At 38.0% G+C, this 16,589-nt stretch overlaps 2 protein-coding genes and 1 pseudogene across 2 annotated transcripts; 2 read left to right on the top strand and 1 right to left on the bottom strand.

The window, feature by feature from the left end:
* LOC141836045 (uncharacterized) overlaps positions 1-9,430 on the top strand; it is a 12,064-nt pseudogene extending 2,634 nt beyond the window's left edge.
* A 1,073-nt stretch (positions 9,431-10,503) lies between these two features.
* On the top strand, positions 10,504-15,143 carry LOC141844125 (sulfite reductase [ferredoxin], chloroplastic-like). Its single transcript, XM_074732135.1, has 8 exons — positions 10,504-10,812; positions 12,041-12,820; positions 12,902-13,198; positions 13,352-13,549; positions 13,742-13,876; positions 13,973-14,089; positions 14,412-14,570; positions 14,661-15,143. Exons 1-8 carry the CDS (start codon positions 10,654-10,656, stop codon positions 14,868-14,870), a joined length of 2,055 nt encoding a protein of 684 aa, XP_074588236.1. The 5' UTR covers positions 10,504-10,653; the 3' UTR covers positions 14,871-15,143.
* A 354-nt stretch (positions 15,144-15,497) lies between these two features.
* On the bottom strand, positions 15,498-16,058 carry LOC141812954 (oleosin 18 kDa-like). The gene is given in 2 exon segments (XM_074700894.1): positions 15,498-16,033; positions 16,035-16,058. Coding segments are annotated over 2 exon segments (414 nt in total). The 3' UTR covers positions 15,498-15,643.
* Between the last annotated feature and the right edge of the window lie 531 nt (positions 16,059-16,589).

The following is a 16,589-nucleotide window of genomic DNA, read 5'->3' as shown; positions in this document are numbered from 1 at the left end:
CCCCTTTCCCACATAGCGCTCTCGCCCTCTCAGCTGCCCCTTTCGATCTAATCGTTGATTTTGCCTTGCAGCCGCAGGATTTGCGATTGCGATCTGGGATTCGGCGCTGCGCCGGGGCGCGAGGTTTTGACTGCGCAGATCGACGCGCTCGAGGAGTTCTTGAGGGATCCATGGGCCGTCCGCCCCGCCGCCGAGGAGGAGGAGGAGGAAGAAGAGGGGAGAAGGGTGTTGTCCAGGTCTGGGCCCCCCGTGTGGCGCCCGCAGTGGCCGCGCCATCCGTGGCGGCTGATGATGCCGGCGCGGGCGACGAGGTTAAGCGTGCGGTGCTGCAGCGGCAGGCGCTGGCTGCTTCCTTGGCAGCGGAGGATTATGTTCGGAGGTTGGAGACCGGTGGTGCAGCAGTAAGTCATTGGTCTGAGTTTGGGATGATAGGTTTCGTCGCTCTATTCAAGCAAAGTTGGATTTGGTTACTGGTTTCGTTAATTGAGAATTGCGTTAACTTTTTGTTCATCGAGAGTTTTGCAGTATGTTTGATTAAATTTTCTCTAACATAATTAACTAGAACTGAAATAATAAGTTTGTTCATGGTTGCTTATCATTCCTCAGTTTTTTTTTTTTGATATGGTATACACATCTAAATCTTATCTTTCTCATTATAATTCGTCATTTTTGTTTCTTATGTTGGGAAATATTTCTAATTTGGCCAATTGGGATTGACATTAGACATATGAAGGCTAGGCTAAAAGATTATAGTGTCCTCACTTCTTTATTGCATGGTTTTTTATACCTTGACCATCATGTTCTATGCTTCATTTCCCTAAATGATTTTAACATGTCTGAATAATGTATTAGTAATTATTTCTTTAACATTCTTCACACACAATGGAATTGCTATTTTTTTTCAGTTAGTTTGACCTTATTATATTTCATTTATTCAGAATTTATTTAAATAATAGAGCTTCAATCTTCTCTACTTTATCACATGTTGATGACATAAAGAAATCATGGGAAAATGTTTTTTTTTTTTTACAAATCAGTTGTTGGGCAGTTTAGAGAAAATTTAGCTATTGAGAGTTAAGGAATCATGAATTTGTCTGTCCTGTTAGATAAACCGGGATAAATAAATTTAAAAAAGTAAGTAGGTAAAACTGCAGCTCCATATGAGATTTGCATTAAAAATTTTGGAAGAGTTTAAGATATCAAGGAGGAAAAGTTTGAGGAAAAGTTTGTGGTGTGAATATTATAATCCTTATGGAGGAAAAGTTTCATTATATAATCCTTCGCCCTGTGAATATTCTTGCTCATGTCACATTAAGTTGTTTGTGTATGTTTTTTGTATTTATTGTTTCTAATTAATATGAAAGACCTGATACGTAAGATTGCTTTTGCTATACCAGGAGGCACCAGGAGAAGCAGCTAACAACCTTGATGGAGAATATCAAGGCAACTCTGCTGTGAAGGTCATGTGCCGTATATGTTTTTCTGGGGAACATGAGGGAACTGAGAAAGCTTTGAAAATGCTGTCTTGCAAATCATGCAACAAGATGTACCACAGAAGTTGCTTAAAAACATTGTCAGAGCATAGAGGTTTTTATCCACTACTGCATGCTGCATTAGGAACACTTAGCCTTCAATTCTTTAACATCTAAAAATATTCTGCAGATTTATTCGATTGGAGTTCATGGTCTTGCCCCTCTTGTCGCATTTGTGAGGTATGTCTTTTTCCTGCTCTTAGTTGGTAGGTCATGAGCTTTTGCCAAGAATAAGAATGAGTTTATGAGCATTTATGCTCTGTATCCTGAGCTTCTTACTCATACTTCATTTGATGGCATTTAGCCTAAGAATTATGGATAGAAGTTACCTAGATTAGGTTGTCTATGTATTTCTTGTTTAATAAACAGGGCAAGTTCTAACAGTGGTAACTAATTAACTATAGGTTGCTAGCTTACACATTGTGGCCTTATCAGTATCTAGTGCTATGGTGAAGTATTATAGGCTGCTGATATTATATCTGCATGTTAGTCTATTTGCAATAAGTCATTGCTGCACTTATTATGCTTTTTGGCACATCGTCCTTTAGTTTTTTATGCAATAAAATATGTGGATTTTGATTGGTGACATTGATGTTAACTAAGACTGTATTTGAAAAAGCCTTTTGTTGCTTAAGGAAAAATTCTGATTATTCTTTCCATGTTATGGTTGTCCCTTCAACTCCCTTACACATCCATTTTTCACTTTCTAAATGCTTACATAACTATTTTGATCTTACACGTCATTGTTACCTAACATTGGTTAATTCAACGAATATAATTTTGACATGATATTAATTTGGAGAATGATGCCTATATATTGTTAACTTGCCTAAATGTGAGAAGTAACCCACACTTTGACTGTTTATACTTGCTTCCGCTGGATTAACTTTTAGATCCAACTTAATGGAAAAAATGTTTTGTTAGAATCAGTATGTGGATTGTTTTATATGTTTGTGTTTAACAAGTTAATCCCACAGATTGTTTAACAAGGGGATTAACTCCCTCCTTGCTTATATGAGATTAACTTGATAGAACCATACAGTTAAATATAAACAACTTGTTAGCATCTGTTGGCAGATTGTTTTACCCTTGTATGTTTGTGTTTTTTAAATCGTTTGTTATGTTCTATGATTAGGTCAGTTGCCTTCTGATTACCTTGTTCTTCTTTTACTTACCAGATTTGCAGAAGAACTGGTGATCCTAATAAACTAATGTATTGTAAAAGATGTGATGGTGCTTATCACTGTTATTGTCAGCATCCACCACACAAGGTATGTGTGCTATCTGCTGATTTATGTGCAATTCATAGTTTTCTGTGTTTGAATGATAGTTCAAGAACTGAATTTGCAGAATGTTGGTCGTGGACCTTATTTGTGTCCAAAACATACAAGGTGTCACAGTTGTGGTTCCAGTGTACCTGGAAGTGGTCCTAGTACAAGGTGCTTTTGGTGTTATTTGTTCTTGATTTAGTTTCCTAGAATAGTTTTCTATATCTTTTTGTTGATCTCATCTGGCAGTGATCTGTTGGAGCGTTTTTCCTGTGTTAACATGTGATAGTGTTGTGACACAGGTGGTTTTTAGGCTATACCTGCTGTGATGCTTGTGGTAGATTGTTTGTGAAAGGAAACTACTGTCCAATTTGTCTAAAGGTACCTTTGTTGTCAAACACATTGCTTTGAAAAAAATTGGGTACTTTCTTCCATGATGCTTATATAATACTTCTCTTAGAAATTATTAGCCATACAATATAATAATCAAGTTGATCTTAATGTTTACACTTTGTTATTATCTGTTTTTTTTCCTATCCTTCAGTTACTTATAATTACAGGATCTTAGTGTGAGTATGATGCTCTTGCAACCTATAGTCATAGTGGAGAAAAAGATTATGTGAGACAAAAAGGGTGAAACAATTTTGTTTTTAAAATCAATTTGGTTCAGGAAGATCAATTACATATCCTATTTATTTAAATAAGACAGCTAATGGAGAAAGATAGCATATCAGTTTTGTTAACATATATCAAATTAATTAAGGATGTGTATAATAATCCAATTACTAGTATTAGAGCTACTGACAATGTAAGAAATTATTTCCTATCACTTTATATATTTTTTAAATTAGCACTAGATGAACTTACACAGCTTATCTACCAAGGTAAATCTCATTAATATATGTTATTTGCAAATAATATTATGCTAATTAACCATAGTATTAAAATTGAATCTCGAATTATGGTGAGGAACTTTGTGCATTTGTCATGTGTCCCTTAGGCTAAGAAAAAATTTATAAGACCATGATGCAACTGATCCTACTTTATTGATTAGATTGTTGGATAGTTTGGAGCAACAAATGGAGCGTCAATTTAGTAGAGATGATAATGTTAAGATAAATATGCAATGTTACTAGAAAAATAAAAAATAAAAATAAAAATTTTTTAGGGAGCAATTAAATGTAACTGTACTAGATTATAAAATTAGAAAAAATATGTTAAGGCAGAGTGAACATTCAAAGAAATTCAAAGAAGACTAATAAATTCTATAGTTAGACATGTTGAATTAGTAAATATTAGAGGCCTTACTTTTAAAGGGTAGAGGAAGACCCAAAAAACTATGATTAATATGATTAAAATATTTTAGACAGATTTGAATATTAAAAACTGATATAGTCTTGGTTATAGTTCAATGGAGGGATAAAATCTATATACTTGATCATAAATAGTTGAGCTAACATGGTTCTTTGAAGATGATGAACCAATAGTCATAATGTCATTGTTTGGAAGACAAAATCAGTATCTCTGAATCATTAGATGGAATTGTCAAAAAAAATTTCGTGTGAGTGGTAGATATCTAAGCTAGGCACATTAAGGGCAGCTTAGTGCACAAAACTCCCGCTAATATAGGATCCTGGGGAAGAGTCTATCGTATGCAATCTTATTCTGCTTTGTAAGAGATTATTTTCGAGACTTAAACCCGTGACCTTTAGGTCACACGACAACAACTTTACCGTTGTGCCAAGACATTCTTAGCAGTAAATAGGTTGATAAACCTATATGTCCCTATATAAGGAACTACATATTTCCTGGTGAAGGCTTTTAGCACTATGAAAGAATTTTCTACTTTCTAGTATTACTTTGCCAATGTTCATTAACTAAGCCTTTAGAGCTTCTATAACCTTCTTCTAATGATTCATGCTTGTCCTATTACGTATGTTGCCTTATTTGGTACCTATTTGCTATCATTATCTGCAAAAATGCTTTGGAATTGGATCATGTCAAAGATAAACATGAGATGAAATATTTCCTTCTTTACAAGATATTTGAGTATAGTAGCAAGTAATCTTAAATAAAGGAAGTAGGGGTTTTGTTTTTAGATGCTACGGTATGTTCTGAAGTTGTACTTGTATTTCATTTTGATTTCCCAATAACCATTTGCACCTTGAGATTGTCGTCTATATGTTAAGTAAAATTTTCATTTCTTGGCAAGTGTTGTATTTGTAGTGGTACCAAATCAGATTGATTGTTAATGAAAAAGCTAGGTTAAAACTGATATTTCACCTTTTTAATTACAAGATCTAGTTGAAAAAACCTGTGTTTACTCAAGAACGTCGAATACTGAGGGATTAGTGTCTAATATCTAAAGTTTTTGTTTCTTTATAAGGGGAGCCTTGGTGCAATGATAAAATTGTCGTCATGTGACCTAGAGGTCATGGGTTTGAGTCTCAAAAACTGCCTCTTGCAATATTTGCTTCAGTGATATCTAAGTGTCTAATATCTAAGTTCTGTTAATTGTAATATTTGCTTCAGTGATGGAATTATATGATTAACTGTTCCTTTTAGTTTATTTCTTTCATCCTGAATGCTTTAACTAGTACATAGTCTGTTCATATATGTTATCTGCTCTTGAGTTTTTGTTAACTTGTTCTTTCAATACCATATGTTATCCTTGCTCTTGGATTTTTGTTATCTTGTTCTGTCGATACTATCTGTGTGAGATTGTGTTAACTTTTACATATATTTCTTGTCACGTCTATTTTAATGATGTAACTAATTTTATAGGTCTACCGAGATTCTGAAACCACACCGATGGTTTGCTGTGATGTTTGTGAAAGATGGGTCCACTGCCTATGTGATGGCATCAGGTGTGTTCCTATGTAACTTCAGTGGTGTTTCATCAACCAAATTAACATGTAGCCAAAGTTTTTAAAAACTAAGCGGTGTGCAGTCGATCCACTATATCATACATATGCATGTTGTATGCAAGCACATTTCTGATCAACATATTTGATTATAAAAAGTTAGTAATGTCAAAATATGAGTTGCATCTAGTCTACTATATAATCTACCACACTAAGTAATCAATATAAACAAAATTTACACTAACCATTTAACAATTAAATTAATCATCCTTAGCAATTCATATTTCATATTAATTTTCCTGTGAATATAAGTAATAAATATAACAACATAACCAATATTCATATAAACAAAATTTTAATATTCATTTAAGCGATACAAAAGATATACTTCTTGAATTTCTTGAAACAAAAAATCTTATTGGTCTCGAATATATTTCTTGTTTATTTAGCAAAATTTATTTAATCAAACTGATAGTAACTTGTAAAATTTATTAATAAATCAGTGAATAATTTAGCCTGTATAGTTTTATCAATGGATGCAATGAGGGTCCCTCACTGTATAAGCATATCCAGCTCTGTAAGTGACTGATGCTGAGGGCTTTATAAACAACACATGTACCAAGTCATTTTCGTTATACGTTTCTTCATAGCATCACTTATTTGAAAGATTCTCATAAAGGCTTCTCCATTTTTTCTGGTTACTATGAAGAAGGCCTCTGTGATCATATCTTCATTGTTATATCTTATCAACCTTATATTGACATGGCATGAACAATATAACGAACCAACTCCTTTATTTTTCCTGCAAAATGAGATACGAATGCTACTGGAATATGCACCAGTAATTGCAAGATGTTTCATTCATATAACTTAGTATTTATCTTGTATTGTCAATCTTGGTTTTTTCATGAGCAGCACTCAATTGTGAGTCCTTCCATAATCTTAGTTTTTGATAAATTTGGTCCCTTTCTCCTTACTAAAAGTGCATTCATATCCATAATGACCTCTGTTTTTTTTTTTTAAATGGATCTTGGTACCTATGTTTTATGGATCTTTAGTCCTTTTATTGGACCATGATGTGCTTCGAACTGGTCCTGTGAAACAGATAACAAGAGGTAGGCTTTTTTGTTGCTTCTATTTGGAAAAAAAAAAAAAAGAACAGCTAGATGGAGCAGTGAATGATTCAATCATTGTGATCGAGTTCCAGGCTTTCCTGATTTGCAATTTATTTTACCATAAACTTGTGTAACGTCCTGTGCATACCACCATGTCTCATGTTGAAGGACCTTTCTTTTCTTAGATAATAACAACTCATGGTTTAGCATTTCCTTTTTCCTTGTTATGCAGTGATGAAAAGTATCAGGAGTTCCAAACAGATCAAAATTTACAATATCAATGTGCTGCATGCCGTGGTGATTGTTACCAGGTGTTATCTGCTGTTTGCTAGACTTTACTTTTATCATGCTTGGTTTAATAGTCTTACTTTCCCTGCTATGATTATGTTGATCAGGTCACAAATATAGATGATGCAGTGAAAGAACTTTGGAAGAGGCGAGATATTGCTGATTGTGATTTGATAGCAAGTTTGAGGGAAGCTGCTGGCTTGCCTTCCAAGGAAGAAATAAATTCAAACTTTCCTTACTTGGATAATGAGCAAATTGGCCCAATTCTACATAAAAATGATAGCAAATCCCTAAAGTTCTCAGTGAAAGGGATTAATGATAAATTATCAAAGGAACATGAGAAGATTGTCTCAAACAAGATGCAAGCAAAGAAAATGGGATATCAGATTAAGTTAAATAGTAAAACAGAAGATCCTAAACTTGAAGGACAGAATGAGTTGATATCACTAGAGAGAGGTTTAAGAAATCAGAATGTCAGTGAGATAAACTCCTTCATACACGATGGTTCAGATATAATTTCATCCTCTGCCTTACCTAAACTCAAAATAAAGAGCAGCAAATCACAAGGGCTTCGTTTTAAGGAATGTTCTGCTAAAAGTACAATTGAGGCGGAGACAACAAGAAGTACCAAGCTTGTCATACACATTGGTTCAAAAAACAGAATTCCTGCATCCAGCTCCCCAAGATCTGAAACCTCAAGCTGTCATATGGATCAAAACTTGGTTACTAACTTTGGTAAATTTTCTATGTTCATTCTGTTTATCTTCTACTGTTGAAGCTCATGAACTATTCTAATGCAGTTATACATTTGACATATTTCCATATTAATTAAAATTGTGATAATTTTTGTTCTTATTTCCACTGAGCATACATAAGCAAATATCTGTTTCCTTCTTTCTGAGTTTTATGGCATATTAATTGAAACATGGCTTTGACGATGCCTACATGAACCTTGAGTCGTGTTGTCTTTTAGGCATTTCTTCAGCTTGATTAGTCTGCTGTTTTACAACTTTCTAAGCAGGTGGTGATGATGCAGTCAAGCACAAGGTAAGAGATAGTGAGGATGGCGATAATCATACTGTCCCACGAGACACCACAGAGGGTAATGCAAACAACCTGTTGAGAAGTTCAAACCCTGGAAGTAAAGAAAAAATTCCAGCAAAGAGAGCTAAAGTCAATGAGAATCTCGAGAAAATTAATGGTGGTTTCCCTGATGAATGTCAACTTAATGCTAGAAACCATAATCCATCAATAGGCAAGAAAAGGAATGAGAGAAGCCTTTCTTCAGAAAATGAAACCATAGAACAAAGTGACGACATTATCCAGAAGAGGAAAAGGACAGCTATATCTAACAAGTCTGAGAGGGGCCGCAGTGATAGTATTCTCTCAAAGTTTACCTCGAGTTCCTGCCAAGATACGAAACCGTTCCTGAAACTCAAGTTTAAGAATCCATATTTTGAACAGAAAAGCTCCTGGGCTCCCACAGGAGAGGAAGAGAACTCTGTTAAGGGACAGAGATCGACAAGGAAGAGGCCTTCAACCGAGAAGAATGGGTGGATGGGAAATGAGAAATTATCAAAATTGCATCTTGGTATCTAATGCCTGGAACAACTTATGAAGCTTGGATATTGTAGAACTTGGGTAAGTTTGCACCTATCTTATCATGTCTGTGATAGCTTAGAAATTTGGTAAATATGTTTCTAGCATTTAATTACCTTGTCATCTGTATGATTCAGAACTCCAACTGTTTTAATGCGCATAGAAAGCAACTAGCAGCTTAGATAAAATGTCAGATATGCCATGTTTATTTATTTATTTCGTTAATATATTTTGTGATTTTCACAATCCGTATACCATGGTTTCTGCATTCTGGTATACGAGCAACATAGATTTATGAATGGCCTTTGCTTTTTTATGCAGGAATCGTGTAGTGGCTTATTGATGTTGGCCAACGAGTCACATCATCATCATCTCTCTTTTTGGAGAAGGATGCACATCCGTGGAGATCCGTAATCAAGTGGTCGGTGATCCAAGCGATTCGTTTTGGTTCCCAGTAAAGTAAATCAACGGAGCTCTTGAAATTAGTTGCCATCTTGACTTGTTGGATAAGCTCTTTGGATTTGATAGCATGATGCATCTAATTGTTCCAGGGTTCGCCTTCTATGTAGTTGAAAAAACACTAGTCTTCTAAACAAATTATTTGTAGCGAAGTTTTAGACTGTTCCAGCAATTCTTGAAACATCTGCTTAGTTATTTGCAGTTTATTTGAAGTTCTCAGTTAACAGATTGGTTATCGTTCTCGTTTGGAAACCGCAGGTTTAGGGAACACCTAAGAGGTCCTAGTAATTTCTAGTATCTAGCAGGAAATAAAGGGTCCGAAATGTGGATCTTGCTATGCTTGGCCCAAGCCGCAGGTGGGCTTAGGTCGGCATGGCATCTGCCTGGGCTTATGTAAGTTGTATTCGATGATTAATAATCGATCATAAATTAAACAATTCTAATCATATTTTCTCAAAAAGACAAGTTTAAAGTTTTAGTATTATTTAGAATTTATTTATTTTGACATGCTCCGTAATATTCTTTGGTCTGAGCTCAAACTTAACTGAGATTCCAGACCATTTGTGCTGACACAAGCTACGATAATATTAAACCCTAAAACTTGCACTTCGATCTTCTATAAAACAATTTAATTAAAGAGTCTTCGGCACCCGAGCTGCCAGGCGCAGGCACCAACGGACGGTAACTGATCGCACTGCCCGGGAACCTTGCAGGGCACAGTGTGACGGGGACCACGGAGCGGTTAGCCAAGATGATGATGGCACCGCGGGAGGAGACCAACGTGTCCGTCGCTGTCTAGTGTCTCCGACGAAGGCCTTGAAGCGGGTTCACTGCACGGCACGGGCATGATCTTCATGACCTCATCCTTGAAGCGATCGTCGAGGAGGGTGTCGACGATCTGGTCTTCCTTGACGAAGAGCGAGTGGAGGTAGATCTGCTCGAGGCTTGTAATTTTTTCCTCGTTAGGCAACCAAGCTCGCCGGGGACCGTGGTCACCGCGCCCTCGGTCACCACGACCGTACTCTGAATCCACAGCCAAAGCCACCGCGATCTCCAGCGCCACGCTCCGCCATGGGAGATCTGAACACGGCGAGGAAAGAGAGAGGGGAACGGCGGAAGAGACCGAGCAAGATTGCTAGAAAACAATGGGGAAGTTCAACAAATAAATTTGTCAGAGAAGAAATCGTGATTGTATTTTGAAAAAAAAAAAAAAAAAGAAGAAGGAAAGTTTAGAAAACATATCAACAAAAATAATTTTTGTTTAAAGAAAGATATTTTTTTGTTTATAAATTATTAAAGATCAAATATAATATTTTTAAAGTATAGGGAGTGATGAAAAATAGAAAAATCGGGGGGCAAAATGATTTTCGCCAATTAATCCTCCCCGATTCGTGTGGCACTCTCGCTTCGGCGGTTTCGTCGGCGAATCCCAGCGAGCGCGCGACACCGCTTGTCCGCGTGCTGGTTGGGCTCACTTCCCCCAACCGCAGCTGTTTCAGGGCTCAATTCGAGACCTCCATCGCTGTCCATGGCGGCCGGAACCGTGGCTGGCGTGGAATCGAAAATCTGCATCCCGGTATTCCAAGGGCTCCGATCGTCCGTATTGGTTCCTCTTGGGAGAGAAATCGGACCTTTTCCGATCGGACGCTCATCGAGGTCTTCCTCCGTCATCAGAGCCGTCTCCACGGTGAGACCGGTTTGTTTCTACTTAAAGTTAAAGTGCACTATATGTAAAGCTTTAATGTTTAGGATATCATCAATCAATCCGGGTAGCAACGATGTCTCTTTGATGAGCTGATGAGAATCGTGCTGACAGAAGGTAAAAGTTGACTTATCAAGGATAGTTATAGCTGGGGAAAGAATGTACAAATAAATGGTCTGACTGTGAATGGTACTAAGTTGTTGATGGTCTAGATCAAGGAGTCGTTTGTCTTTCACCGTGATTGGGGCAATGGAAGTAGTTCTTGTAGGACATTGATGAAGTCAACTATCCTACTGAAATTGATGTTCTAAATGCAGTCTTCCCTACATTGTTATAAATTGTCACAATGAATTTGTTGAATGTGTGGCAAATCTGAGTAGCTTCTGGAATAGGTTCTTCAGGCAGATGTACCCAATCCATATGTCATGCTAAAAAAAAAGTGTTCTGGAACCTATACTCCCGTTAGTGGTAAAGTGCCTCATGCATGTAGGATGTCCTTGAATATCAATGGCAGAGTCGTGTCACATTAGCAACGGACTAGTGCATTTCTTTGAGATATTGCTGTTGAGATATCCTGAACCAACATCTGTTGGATTTGTCATGAGAGGATAACTTAGCCAATCACAATCTGTCGCTGAATCTGATGGCTTTCATGCTTGCGATGCTCCATTAACCAAGTGATTGTTGTTTAGGAATTTGTTGTGAGTTCAAATTCCTCTTTTGAGTTTTGACATTGTTGGCTTGGCATTTGTAATTTAGGAAAGTGTGTTTCATGGTTAATACTTGATTTAAATTACTAAATTAGTCTTGTTGATTTTGTAATCTTTTCTGGAAATTCAGCTAAGTAATTAGCTTAAGAATACCTGCAGAAAGTGAAAAAATCATCCTGATGAGAAGTTCTTGGCTCTTAATATACTTTCATGTTGAAGTATGGATGCCAAAACATAATATGTAGCCTGCAGATATGGATAAGGAGCATTGACTTTTCAGATAGAATAAGAAGTTTTCTTCTTTCTAATAAGACAAAATTGTTTCTTTTTATGTCACTGTGAGTATAAGTGTATCTTTCTCACCACCAGTTAGCTCATATGCATACTAGATGACTATCTTCCAAAGTATATATGATACTGACATTTCCGAGTACATTGTTTGCTTTTGTTGGTGCACAAATCCTGATTATCCTTTTGATATGTTTAATATTTTATTTTTTTAGCCTATAAAGCCGGATAATACTGAAGTAAAGCGGAGCAAGGTTGAGTTATTTAAGGAGCAAAGCAACTTCCTTAGGTTTCCTTTAAATGAGGAATTGCTCTCAGAAGCTCCAAATATAAATGAAGCTGCCACTCAGCTAATCAAGTTTCATGGGAGTTATCAACAGACAAATAGAGATGAACGTGGTGCAAAGTCTTACCAGTTTATGCTCCGTACTAAGAATCCTTGTGGGAAAGTCCCTAACAAGCTCTACTTGGTTATGGATGACCTAGCTGATGAGTTCGGAATTGGTACGCTCCGTTTGACCACTAGGCAGACATTTCAATTGCATGGGATCCTGAAGAAAAACCTAAAAACTGTGATGAGCACTATTATCAAGAACATGGGATCAACTCTTGGTGCATGTGGCGATCTTAATAGGAATGTATTAGCCCCTGCAGCACCATTTGTGAAAAAAGAGTATGTTTTCGCACAGGAGACTGCAGAAAATATTGCTGCACTATTGACACCTCAATCTGGAGCATATTACGATTTGTGGGTAAATGGAGGGAAAATTTTGTCAGCAGAATCTACTGAAGTAGTGAAAGCTCGCAATGATAATTCTCATGGAACCAACTTCACTGACTCACCTGAGCCCATTTATGGCACCCAATTCTTGCCTCGAAAATTTAAGATTGCTGTGACTGTACCAACAGACAACTCAGTGGATATCCTCACCAATGACATTGGTGTTGTACTGGTTTCTAGTGATGATGGAGAACCTCAAGGCTTTAACATCTATGTAAGAATTTGTGCTTCTGTCTTTGAATCACAGTTTTTTTTTATTACCAATTTTCTTCTGTTTAAGAATTTAAATTTGCAGGTGGGAGGAGGTATGGGAAGGACTCATCGAGTTGGGACAACTTTTCCTCGTTTGGGAGAACCACTAGGCTATGTCGCCAAAGAAGATATTTTATATGCTATAAAAGCTATTGTTGTTACTCAAAGAGACAACGGGAGGAGGGATGATAGGAAGTATAGTCGAATGAAATATTTGATTAGCACGTGGGGCATTGAGAAGTTCCGCAGGGTTGTTGAACAGTATTATGGCAAGAAGTTTGAACAATTCAGAGAATTACCTGAGTGGGAATTCAAGAGTTACCTTGGATGGCATGAACAGGTTAGCTTCAGTTGTATTAATTAATCCATGGTTATCCTTTCAGGTACTTCTTTAGTTCTTAATTTGAAATGCTTGATGATATTGCATTCATTTTCAACTATATGATCTAGCTTCTCCAGCTTTCTCAAATGTTTTAATGCATTTCATGGGCAGGGTGATGGTGCAATGTTTTGTGGACTGCATATTGATAATGGGCGTATAGGCGGGAAAATGAAGAAAACTTTAAGAGAAATAATTGAGAAGTATAAACTGAATGTCCGAATTACACCAAACCAGAATTTGATCTTGTGTGATATCAGACGTTCCTGGAGACGACCCATCACCACAGCTCTTGCTCAAGCAGGTTTACTGGTATAGTTTGTTTCTTCTAGAGGCTTTAACTATTACACTATCTTATATATGACTATGACTTAAGTAATTTAGGTAATTTGGGCGTATGGATTGGGTACAAGGAAAGAAAAATCTTATTATTTTCTTCCTTGTTGATTGGAATTCATAGTTTTAAATTCTGCATTCCTGTTGGTAAATATTGTCAAATAACAGTTGCCCCGATACGTTGATCCTCTTAATATAACTGCCATGGCTTGCCCTGCTATGCCACTATGTCCACTTGCAATAACAGAAGCTGAGAGAGGGATTCCAGAAATTCTCAAAAGGGTTCGAGCTGTTTTTGATAAGGTGATCACAGTTATTTTAATATTTTCTGTTAATTTCCAAACTGTCATCTTTTTCGACTATTGTGATTTGGGAACATTTTTATTTTATTTTTTTCAGGTTGGCCTCAAATACAATGAGTCCGTAGTGATAAGAGTGACTGGCTGTCCCAATGGCTGTGCCAGACCCTACATGGCTGAACTGGGACTTGTTGGGGATGGCCCCAACAGCTACCAGGTGATTGAATTTGAAATGATAAGTAAGGGGGAACCACACTCAATGCATTAGATAATGGATCAACTTATCCTCAATGCAGGCCGGTATTTGCTTAATAAGTTATTGTGCAATGATATTTTGATTCTCTAAGAACATGTTTCTAGCCATTTTTCTAGTCATTGTTTCTGTATCCTTCCTGTCTTTGTCCATTACTTCACTTGCAAGTAAATTCAAGACTTACCCTACACGAAATGAACATAGATGTATGAACAAAACCAAAAACATTTGGAACATAGATCTACTTAACAGACAGCTTTCTGATGTTTTCTGCTTGTTCAAATAGATCTGGCTAGGGGGAGCACCTAACCAGACTACACTGGCAAAAAGCTTTATGGATAAGGTGAAAGTCCATGACTTAGAGAAGGTATTCGAACCCCTGTTTTACTACTGGAAAACAAAACGAATCCGTGGTGAATCATTTGGCAATTTTTCAGTTAGGATGGTGAGTCCAATTAATGATCTTTGTGATTCAGAACAAGATTTTCTTCACGAATATTGCTTCTCATGCCAGTGTCTTCTCCCTTCAAATTAGGGCTTTGAGAAATTACAGGAGCTGGTAGAGAAGTGGGAAGGCCCTGTGGAACCAGCATCAAGATTCAACCTAAAACTCTTCGCAGACCGGCAGACATTCGAGGCCATGGCAGAGCTTGCAAAGCAGCAGAACAAATCGGCTCACCAGCTCGCCATGGAGGTCATTCGCAACTATGTTGCTGCCCAGGGCAATGGATCAAAAGGACAATGAGGATCATCTAAGTATCTTCTAGTGGCTATGATATTTCAAGTAATCTTCTAATTGCAGAGGCAAAGGGACAACCAGTCTCTTGCTAGCTCTTTGTTCATGTAAAAAAGGAAACTCACACTTCAAATCAAGTTTCCTTTCACATTTTTCATTCAGTTTTCAGACTATTGCTTGTGAATTTGCACTCTCTTCAACTTTAGTCAATCACAATGGTTCTTGGACTTGAGTGGCTCAGTGCTTACCCTTTTAAAAATTCAAATTGAGCTTTAATTTTAAGCTTGGTATCTGAATGACTGCAGCTATGTGCCAAATGCTCTTTTTGGTTAGTTTTGTTTATGAACTCATCACCATGAAATCCTGGTTTTTTTTTTAACCTGTTTGAGATTATTTGCAATTGTCTATCCTTCAATTGGGCTCTATGCATAGTTAAATCACTAACATAGCTATGTTTATTAACTTTATCAAACTTTTTTTAATATATATTATTGATTAATATTTTCTTTTATCCATTATATTTTCCACTCAACCTTTCTAATAATAAAGTAGTTGCTTTACTTAGACTGAATTTGGAAGTAGTTTATAGAAGTTTTGGATGAATACTCTGAAATTAACAAACTAAACGAGCTCACATCTGCTGAAATTTATTGTTTATTGCAACGAAGACAAAGCAACGCCATAATACAAATTACATATCGAGTCCGCGCGTTGTCGTCCAGACGCGCATGATCCCTCTGCTCCGGCGGCGCTCATGTCCTCTTCGACTCCTCCGCCCGGCCCTACACCGCGTTCCCCACTTCCCTGGTCTTCTGCCCCAGGTGCCCCGCCGTCTCCGCCACCCTCCGCTTCGCGTAGTCTATCTGCCCCGGCCCCTGCTGCAGGATCGCGCGCGCCTGCCTCACCGTGTATGCCAGCGACGACACCCCGGTGCATCCCAGCGCCCCCGACGCCAGAAATCCCGTCACCGCCAGCGCCAACAGCAGCGCCGCCGGCACCAGCACTGGGCTGAAGAGCAGGAACAGCGGCGCGAGCACGACGACCCCCACGACGGAGCCGGCGAGGGCGATACCCGACAGCGTGAGCAGGAGACCGCCGAGGGGGAACATCGCGGCCACCGTCACCACCTGCGACGCCGTCGGACCCTTATCCTGCAGCTTCCCCCTCACCTCCGTCGATCGGGTAGCGGTCGCCCATGAGTTCTCAGCTGCCACTCGTGGCTATGCCTCGTGTTTTGCGCTGCTTGCGATGAGCCGATGACGCTGAGGCGGCCGGACGGAGCGCGGGTTTATAGGCACGACGGAATGGAAGACGAGGACACGTGTCAACGAATGGACGACGCGTGGTGGCAATTTGGCGTTCTGGGATTGCATACGTGTCGAGTGAGGTGCTTTCCCACCGCCTTCCGGCCCGGCCGGCCCGGCCGGCCCGGTCTACATTTTCCCCATGCGAGATCGAACCGGCACCAGTAATGGCTCTTAAATGATGCCACGAGCTATTTCCAAATGAATTCAAGAGGCGCATGTGGTTCACCCACAAGTAGTTGAACCAATTAAAGAAAATCCCTGTAAATCTGACATTTATGTTTAAAAAATGTAGGACCATTTTTTTTTGCCTCAATAAAGTTTCAAAAAAAATCTGAACAAGTTTTTTTTTTTTAAAAAATAGTTTAATGGTGGTAAATTTTCGATTAATAAAATATTAGAATTATTTTAGAACCGTATTAAA

This window comes from Curcuma longa, chromosome 1 (assembly GCF_044706935.1).
Source record: "Curcuma longa cultivar G26 ecotype Majalengka, Jawa Barat chromosome 1, ITB_CL_G26_1.1, whole genome shotgun sequence".
NCBI lineage: Eukaryota > Viridiplantae > Streptophyta > Magnoliopsida > Zingiberales > Zingiberaceae > Curcuma > Curcuma longa.
The sequence above is the reverse complement of the archived record's forward strand: the minus strand, read 5'-3'. Positions and strand labels throughout refer to the sequence as shown.